The 8,424-nt window shown below is 51.8% G+C and overlaps 1 protein-coding gene across 1 annotated transcript; it reads left to right on the top strand.

Annotated features, from left to right (window-relative positions):
* The first annotated feature begins 2,428 nt into the window (after positions 1-2,428).
* SOX12 (SRY-box transcription factor 12) lies at positions 2,429-3,394 on the top strand. Its single transcript, XM_070940269.1, has one exon. The coding sequence runs from the start codon at positions 2,429-2,431 to the stop codon at positions 3,392-3,394; it is 966 nt and encodes a 321-aa protein (XP_070796370.1).
* Positions 3,395-8,424: the final 5,030 nt, after the last annotated feature.

Genomic DNA, 8,424 nt, shown 5'->3' with positions numbered 1-8,424 from the left:
AATGCAGTATTGCGGGGTTTTTGAGCGTACCCTCCAATTGTGGCTTTGAATGAAGAATTAATGGAGAAATTGGAATTATAGGAATTCCAGGTAGTTTGGTAGGTAGGGTTAGATAGACAGACAGTTGAGAGATAGACATATAGATATAGAGTATAGATGTACGTACATACATACATACATACATAAACATGAACATATACATAAATATTGAGACCTGGTCTAGTCTAATGATTAAGGCACCAGGCTAGAAACAGGGAGATGGTGAATTCTAGTCCTGCCTTAGGCACGGAAGCCAATAGGCTGACTTTGGGCCAATCACCAGGAGACAGTGAATTCTAGTCCCGACTTAGGCACGAAACCTGGTTGGATGACTGAGGGCCAATCACCAGGAGACTGAGAGTTCTAGTCCCAACTTAGGTACAAAAGCCAATTGGCTGACATTGAGTCGATCACTAGGAGACAGTGAGTTCTAGTCCCACCTTAGTCACGAAAGCCAATAGGCTGACTTTGGGCTAATCACCAGGAGATGATGAATTCTAGTCCTGATTTAGGCACGAAACCTGGTTGGATAACTTAGGGCCAATCACCAGGAGACTGAGAGTTCTAGTCCCACCTTAATCACGAAAGCCAATAGGCTGACTTTGGGTCAATCACCAGGAGACAGTGAATTCTAGTCCCGACCGACTTAGGCACGAAACCTGGTTGGATGACTTAGGGCCAATCACCAGGAGACTGAGAGTTCTAGTCCCAACTTAGGCACGAAAGCCAAGTGGCTAACTTTGAGTCGATCACCAGGAGACGGTGAATTCTAGTCCTTTGTGCCAGAGGCACAAAAGCCAACTGGCTAAATCTGGGCCAGATGGCTCAACCCACCTCGCAGAGTTGTTGTGGGGAAAATAGGAGGAGGGAGGTGTGTTAGGTGCGTTCGCCACCTTGAGTTGTTAGTGAAAAATAATGAAGGCATGATACAAATAAACACCACAACATCAATATGAAAACTATATAAATATGAGCAGAGAACTCTAGCCCTGTCCCTTTCCTCTCTTATTTATGTTTGGGTTTGTGTGTGCATGAATATGTATGTGTATATATATTTACACACACACACACACAAACAAACACACACACACATAAATATCCATGAACACACAAACTCAAATGCAAACATAAATAAGAGAGCAGGAAAGTAACTGGCTGTAAAAGATTGGCCCTAAAGTTGGAAGTTTTGCTCGAGAACCTCCACGGTTGCTGTGAAAAATCCACCTTTTCCTGAGAAATGGAAAGCATTTTCCCCATCCTTTGCTGGTGCCCCTCCTGTTTTTTGCCGGCTGCTGAAATCCTTCTCTTGCCCTGGCATAATTCCTCTGCAGTGGGTACCAATCTGGAATTCTGTGGGGTTTGCAGGATCTTCCTCCCTCCCGGCTCCATCTAGAGGGTTGCTGCTGGGGGGTGTGGGGGAAAGGCAGTGGGGGGAGGCAGGTGGGTGTGTTGGCTGGGGAGAAAGTTTTGGACCTTCCCTCCCGCCCTTCCTGGGAGTGGGGGGGGGCTGTGCCAGCCGATTGGGGGATGCAAATACCCCATTCCTGCCTCGCAACCAATGACGTGCTGTCGGAGGAGGGGCGCCCCATTGACAGAAGCAGCACCTTGGTGTTTACTCTTGGCAGCAATGTGTGCAGCCCTAGACTGTGCTGGAGGGGAGGGGCCGAGTGTGTGGGGGAGGGGGGACGGGGAGGAGGAGGAGGAGGAGGGGGCTGTCAGCGAGGATGGGCTATAAGAGAAGGCAGCGAGGAGGAGAGGAAGGAAGAGTGGGCGTGAGCAGGCTGTGTTTGCAAAGCCAGCCGGAGCTGATCTAGGGCGGCCTGGAGTGGGGGGGGGAGGACACCGAGGGGCTGCTGCTGTGAGCGGTGGGGGTCTCTCCCCCTCTTCTCTCCCCACTCAGGTCTCTACCACCCCGAGGAGAAGGAGAAGGCGTGACTGCTCCATCTGTCCATCCGTTGTTCCTCGGGGATGCTCCTGGCCCTTGGAATCCTGCTGCACGGAGTTACTGACGGCCTCCTCTCTCGACCCTCCCTGCTCTCCAGCTGTTTTTGCCAAAGATTTCCTACCGCTTCCCGACTCTCTGCACCCCCTCTCTGCTGGGCATCTCCCCCAGGCCCAAAGCAGGTGCCGCCAGGACCTCCTGCTGTCAGTTTGCCAGCCGGCTGCTTCGGAGACGGAGTTAAAAGGGGGGCGTGGATCAGAGAGAGAGAGAGAGAGGGGCGATCTCGCTCGCTGGCAACCACCGAGGCTCACCCGCCCACCTGCCGGCCGTGCCGATCCCGCCACCACGGTGTTTCCACCCACCGGAGGATGAGAAAATAACCCCGGCTTGGACTGAGCATCCGGAGGAGGAGTGTTCGGAGAGTCGGCGGCGCATCAGGGCAACAGCATGGTCCAGCAACGCAGCTCCACGCGGACCCGAGGCGTGGAAGCGAAGCAGGAGGCGTGTTCCAAAGGCAGCTTGCTGTTGAAAGATGGCACGGGCGAACCGGACTGGTGCAAGACCCCCAGCGGGCACATCAAGCGCCCCATGAATGCCTTCATGGTGTGGTCCCAGAACGAACGGCGGAAGATCATGGACCAGTGGCCCGACATGCACAACGCCGAAATCTCCAAGCGGCTGGGACGGCGCTGGCAGTTGCTCCAAGATTCGGAGAAGATCCCTTTCGTCAAGGAGGCCGAACGGTTACGCCTCAAACACATGGCCGACTATCCCGACTACAAGTACCGGCCCAGGAAGAAAGGCAAGCTGGGCAGTGCCAAGGCCCGGCCCAGGGTACCCGTCAAGATTAAACCCTCCGTCCTTGGACGGGCAGCTTCGCCCCGGAGGCAGACGCCGAAGCCGGATCCCGAAGGCCAGGGGGGATGCGCCTCTCCAAAGCCAGACGACGACCCCTTGGAAGCCCGCATCCTGGAGGTATCATTTGACGAAGGTCCCAAAACCTCCAGCAAGGAATTCTGGCACATGCTTCCCGCAGGTGGTGAGAAAGGAGAGTGGGAAGCCAACTCTGGCCAGGCCAAAGACGCCGAAGCCGGCGAGCTTGCCAAGCCCTGGTCCTCCGACGTGTCTTCTCCAGCTTCTACGAGATCTTCTTCTTCTTCTTCTTCTTCCTTTGCCTCCTCAGATGATGAGCCAGAGGAAGATCTTTGGAACGTTGTGCCCAGCCGAGTCCAGCCAAACACGCCCCCTTGCCGGAGCCCGGACTGGTCGGTCTTTGATAAAGATCTGGATCTTTTTCCTTTGGGCGCCTCGTCTCATTTTGAGTTCCCCGATTACTGTACCCCGGAAGTGACTGAGATGATCGCAGGGGACTGGCTGATGTCCAGCATTTCGGACTTGGTCTTTACGTACTGAATCCTCCCAGGGAACTCTCGCTTCTCAACAATCAGGTGGTTCCGGAAAAGACAAAAAAAAAAAAAAAACATGCAGAGAGAAAAAGAGAGAAAGAAAAAGAGAAGAAGAAACCCAGCTGTTTACATACAGAATCAGGTATCTCCACAGCTTGCCTTGGCTTCATTAAAAGGCAAGTCCTCCATCAGCCCATCCCCCACTGCCTCCTCCTCCCCCCCCAGCACACACCCACTTGGCCAGCCTCTCCTGCCTTGCTCGGGGAGGCTGCCCGTCACCTCTCAACCCCCCCCCCACCCTTCCTCTTCTCTCCACTTTGAAGCCACCCTGGCTTGGCACCGTGTTTATTTACCCATGAAATTTGACTGTCTAGTCTGGTTTTGCCTTGTAATCCGACCGTTCGTCGCTGATCCTTTCAACCGTCTTTGCAGCTGCTTTCCGGCTCGGATGGAAGGATGGATGCCATCCATGCTGATGCCCCCTCCTTCCTCTCCCCTCTCTCCCTCTGCCCTCGGGGTGCCCACATTCCCTCGCTTGGCATCCCACTTGTCACCCTGTTCTCTCCTGCCTCCCCACACCCCCATCACCCCACCTCGAAGGGTGTCTTTGCCGGGTGTCGATTCGCGGCCATTTCGAAGCCGATGACAGGAGAGACAGCCAGGAAGGTTTCCTCTCCTCCTTCTTCTTCTGTCCCCCCTCGTTCAATGGCTGCCAGGCAAAAGATTCCATCGGAGGGCACGGCGTGCCTCGGCGGTGTGGGGGAGACGTGGGTGGCGTGACGCTCGGCGACGCCGGGGATCGGGCGGGCACTGGCTTCCACACTGGACCAGACTTTTCGTGTCGCCAAGGCACAAAGCCCGTCTCGGTACTGGGGTGGGAAGCCTCGGGTTGGGGAGACAGAGAAGTGGCGGGCACGTGGTAAACACGTGGACCCACAGTGCAAGCAGGCTTGTGTGTGTGTCGATCGCCCCCAAAAAAGTCTCCCTCCCCCCACCTCCTCCTCTTTAATTTTTGCCAGAGGTATGCCGCAAACAGAGCTGGGCACTGTCTCCTCCGTGCATGTTGCATTCAGACGATGGATCGCAAGATCCTTGGCATGCACCCTACCACTCCCTCCGATGCCACGTCTCGGCGTCCACAGCTCACCCCACGTCTCCCTGGCCCGAACCAACTAACCCTGGACTTCTCCTGCTGCAAAAGGAGTCTTCTTTTAGGCACCCCGGAATAAAGGCGGCGAGGGGGGGATGATGCCTGTTTGAAAACCCACTTGGGAATGTCTGAACGCTACCTCCATCCTTCTTGGAGGTCTTTTGACTTTCACAGAAGGTCAATCCAGCCCCATTCTCCCTCCTTCCCTCCCTCCCACTTTCTCCCAGCTGCTTGCAGCTGCATTCTGTCGGGGTGCCAGGCCCCCCCGGGGTTCCGATTCAGGGTTCGTTTCCCAGCAAGAAGGGGGCTTGAATTGGGGTTCAGCTGCTCCGTTCCTTGGGTGAAAAAACCCACGTTGCCCTATTTGGGCGTGCCACGCCAGGCCTGGCAGGGCTGTGCCGGGAAGGGAGCGAAGCCGTAGGGCACCTGTGGGAGCGCAGCCCTAGAGCAGGGGTGCCCCCAAGCCTAGCAGAAGCAGCCAACCTAGTCAAGGGAGAGGAAGAAACCCCCTCCCCTCGCTGCTGCTCCGTTCTGCATCCTCCTTTGTAGAAGCCAGGCGAAGGGAGGGAAAGGGAGGGAGCCGGATCCACCCTGGAGTTGCACCTGCAGGCATGCAGAGAGGAGGAAAACCGGCTTTCTCCTTCTCCAAAAATGGGAGTGCATCTTCAGATGACACCCTGTGACCTGATTCTGGGGCGAACAGATGTCCTTCGGGAACCACTCGGGAAGGAAGCGGGCTGACGCTAAAGAGACAGCCGTTGGCCGACCATTGTGTGTCTGTGGCTTTCCTCCGGACATTTGTTTGCAGGGTTGCCTGGCCTGGGGAAGCCAGAGCAATTCAATCCTTCACCCTTCCATCCTTCCCTCGAACCCCGATGCAAACCAGACCCACGCTTTTTTTTAACTCTGTCCCACAGACGGGCACGCCTGGGCTCCGGGTTCAAAGTCATTTAACCAGCTAGATGTCTGTGGAGATTCTCAGCCATCCAGGTCACAGTTGTCCCAAAGGTGCTTTTTTTCCCCAAAGGCGACTGGAGTTTGTTGTTTTCCTTGAAGATGTTTCGCTTCTCATCCAAGGAGCTTCCTCGGTTCTGATTGAAGAACAGAACAGAAGTGTCTATGGAGATTCTCAGCCATCCAGGTCACAGTTGTCCAGCAAAGGTGCTTTTTTTCCCCCAAAGCGACCGGAGTTTGTTGTTTTCCTTGAAGACGTTTCGCTTCCCATCCAAGGAGCTTCCTTGGTTCTTTGGTTCAGAACTGAAGAAGCTCCATGGATGAGAAGCGAAACGTCTTCAAGGGGAAACTAAAAATCCGATTGCCTTTTGAAAAGAAAGCACCTTTGGGGTTCACCAGCCAGAGATTTTTAATCCTGCCAAGATCCCACGAAAGATAGCTTTGTTAAGGGGCTTCCGTGGGCATCTTCTCACCTGCTCCAAATGGCATCCTTCTTGAGACAAGAAAAGGATTTATGTTCACAGAAGAATTCTAGATCCTCTTTGGAGGTTCTGGATTTTTTTAAATGGCGGAGTTTGGGGATCGTAGGCCAAGGGTGCCCAAATGGAACAGGGCAAGGGAAGCCGGTTGGGTTGAGAACGGACCCCCTGAGTCGTCTATCCCCCCGTCCTGTCTCCCCGCTACCCAGGGGCTTCTGATGCTGCAGGCAGGTTTACCACATCGGCTCTTTTGGGTGGTGGTGCCAGGAATAACCACCGCCCCCCCCCAAGGTTGGCACTCCCAATGCCCACCTTCCTTCCCAGAAATTATTTTGCTAATGAGCATCCTTCAAAAAACAGAGGTCTCCAACCTTGGCAACTTTATGACTTGGGGACTTCAACTCCCAGAATTCCTCAGCCAGCGATGCTGGCTGAGGAATTCTGGGACTTGAAGTCCCCCAAATCGTAAAGTTGTCAGGGTGGTAGACCTTCTTCAATATATACCTCTGGCTTTAGCCATTCTACTTCTACCAAGGTCCAAGATGCCTTACCTCAGTGGTCCATCATCTGCCACCTGTTTGGCCTGCGATTCCCAGAATTCCTCAGGGCTAGCTGAGGCATTCTGGGAGTCGTAGTCCCCAGTCCCTTCTGGAGGACCCAGGTCAGAAAAATTGCCTTATATCTGACATTTCATCAAAGCTGAGAAGCTTCTAGCAATCCCTCAGAGAGCTCCTGTAGTGGAAACCCACCTTTTAAATGAGATTTAATTTAAATTAGGCTGCAAAATTTTGGGAAATGGAGACACTAAAAAGTGAATTTCTTTCAAGGCTGCCTAAACAGGGCTTACAATCAGCACAGGACCACCAGCCCTTCCATCTATTCCAATTCCCTCTTTGGACATACATTCGTCTTCACCTGGGGGCCCTTGAGATGAGTTGGGTGGTGGAGCATGGCCTTTGTAGTTCCCCATATGAGTGCCACCTAGGAGAAAGGCTGCCTTGGACCAGAAAATATCAATAGAAGGGATAAATAAAGCAGAGCAGATACAGGCGCGAAAAACCGATTCCGCTTCGTTTTTTTTTTCTCACCCCGCAAAGGCAGTCCTCATTTAGCGACTGCCTCATTTAGTGACCATTTGAAATTACGATGGTGATTTAAAAAAAAAAGTCATTTGGCAACCAGTCCTCGCATGGATGGCTTTTGCAGGTTTGCAAAGGAAAGCTGAAGGAAGATGGTAAGCACAGTTGTGGGATTAGAGACTCCGTTGCCGATCCCAATTGTGGTCACTAAACGAGGACTGCCTGTAAATCCTGGATTTGAGTGGGGTATGGAGAGTTATTGGTCTATTTTTCTTGCCTGCATGTCTTTGGTGTTAAAGGCATGGGATCAAAGTTGACAGGTAGCCAAATCACTAGTCCGTCAGAAAATTCTCCCAGTTTAGAATCTTCTAAACTAGATTAACAGCTTCATCTTGGAGCATGTACAGAGTGCGCTCAAGTTGCCTACCGAATCCAGACGGTTTTCTGGGTTTGCAAAATAGGAGGAACAGATAGTTGGGCTTTGCTTAACACGATGACAAAATTAACAAACCGGCCAAGCTGGTTAAGGGGTTGGACTAGATGACCTCTTAAGTCACTTCCAGCCTTTAGTTATACCAATTGTGCCAATGAAGCTTAGAATTTTGAGCAGACTCCGGCAAACCATTTTTGCACAATTTCAAAGTGCAACAGCAGCCTTTTGACCTGTATGAGTCCCGTTTTAGAGCAGGTGGAGTGAATACTACAGTTGAGAAACACTCTGTACATGCTCAATGGTGTACAGGTAGTCCTTGAGTTACAACAGTGACCCATCAAAATTACAACAGCATTGGTAGAAACTTATGACCATTTTTCCCACTTACGACCATTGCAACATCCCCACAGTCATGTGATCAAAATTCAGACACTTGTCAAGCCACTCGTATTTATGACGGTGTCCTGGGGTCACGTGATTTGCTTTTGCGACCTTCTGACAAGCAAGGTCAACGGGGAAGCCCGATTTGCTTAACAACTGTGTTGAGAATGGTCGTAAAACAGGGCAAAATTCACTTAACCACTGACTTGCTTAGCAACAGAAATTTTGGGCTCAATTGCGGTCGTAAGTCGGGGACTTCCTATATGTAGAACTTCCATTATGGCTTCCCCTGCAGGTCAGAGGTTTTCCCTTTCAAAATAGATCCTGGCTGAAATAATAACAATAATAATAATAATAATAATCTCTAATAATAATAATAATAACAAGCTTTAATTTATTCTTTGTTTAATTCCTTCCCAAAGATTTCCCCATTTCCACGTTTATTATAAGCCAGAGTGATTTTGCTAATTGTACATCCTGAAATCTTAGAAACCCTGTTGCTTTTATAAATTTCCCACATTCCCAACTGATCTTGGAAGTGTTGCAAAGGGGGGTTGTTTG

Source organism: Pituophis catenifer, unplaced genomic scaffold (assembly GCF_029215685.1).
Source record: "Pituophis catenifer annectens isolate HBS135680 unplaced genomic scaffold, rPitCat1.0.hap2 SCAF_3, whole genome shotgun sequence".
Taxonomy (NCBI): domain Eukaryota; kingdom Metazoa; phylum Chordata; class Lepidosauria; order Squamata; family Colubridae; genus Pituophis; species Pituophis catenifer.
Note: the sequence above shows the minus strand (reverse complement) of the source record. Positions and strands in the feature narration are given on the sequence as shown.

Coding starts and splice junctions, on each gene's coding strand:
- SOX12 (XM_070940269.1), top strand. CDS start 2,429: ATGGTCCAGCAACGCAGCTCCACGCGGACCCGAGGCGTGGAAGCGAAG.